The sequence below is a fragment of the Mitosporidium daphniae genome (genome assembly GCF_000760515.2).
Source record: "Mitosporidium daphniae strain UGP3 chromosome Unknown contig-565, whole genome shotgun sequence".
Lineage (NCBI taxonomy): Eukaryota > Fungi > Microsporidia > Mitosporidium > Mitosporidium daphniae.
This window is the reverse complement of record NW_013546217.1, coordinates 1-543: the sequence shown is the minus strand read 5'-3', so window position 1 is coordinate 543 and position 543 is coordinate 1. Positions and strand designations below refer to the sequence as shown.

The following is a 543-nucleotide window of genomic DNA, read 5'->3' as shown; positions in this document are numbered from 1 at the left end:
ATTCTGTAACGTCATCTGGATCCATTTAAAGGGTCAATGGTACGATATCTGATAAGAAGTATGCCCTTTAGTTCTGTTGGCAATATCTTCTGCCAGTGACACACAAAAGGGCAATTACAAGAAACCTTGACAGATAAATGGATGTTTGCATGATTTTCTGGTAAGATCATTATTTGGGGCGAGTGTCTCTTTGCAGAATAACGGCAGAAATCAGCTCCGAGAACAAGGGCATCCATTCGATAAAGCATTGCACAAGAATTTTTAGAAATACCACACTCTAATGACTAAATTTATAGCTTTTGACTGACCATTTTAGTAATTACTAAACTTCATGCTCCAATTAAATGCAAAATTTCCATTGCAAAACAGTCTATAAAATGGAGGGAATTTTTTACTAAACTTCTCGCCTCAATGAACACCCCAAAATTTATACTTCTCGTAACTTTTATTCTTTCTATTCTCGGGGTTCCTTCATTACAACTTGAAGAGGAAAAGAAAAGTCCAAAAAACTCTTCAGAAGCTCAAAAACCTCCAGTATCTCGA

General features: G+C 36.1%; 1 protein-coding gene across 1 annotated transcript; it reads left to right on the top strand.

Moving 5' to 3' along the window:
• Positions 1–411: 411 nt before the first annotated feature.
• On the top strand, positions 412–534 carry DI09_569p10 (uncharacterized protein; the record flags this gene model as incomplete). Its single annotated transcript, XM_013381763.1, has 1 exon — positions 412–534. A coding segment is annotated over one exon (123 nt), but the record flags the coding sequence as incomplete, so codon positions are not given.
• Between the last annotated feature and the right edge of the window lie 9 nt (positions 535–543).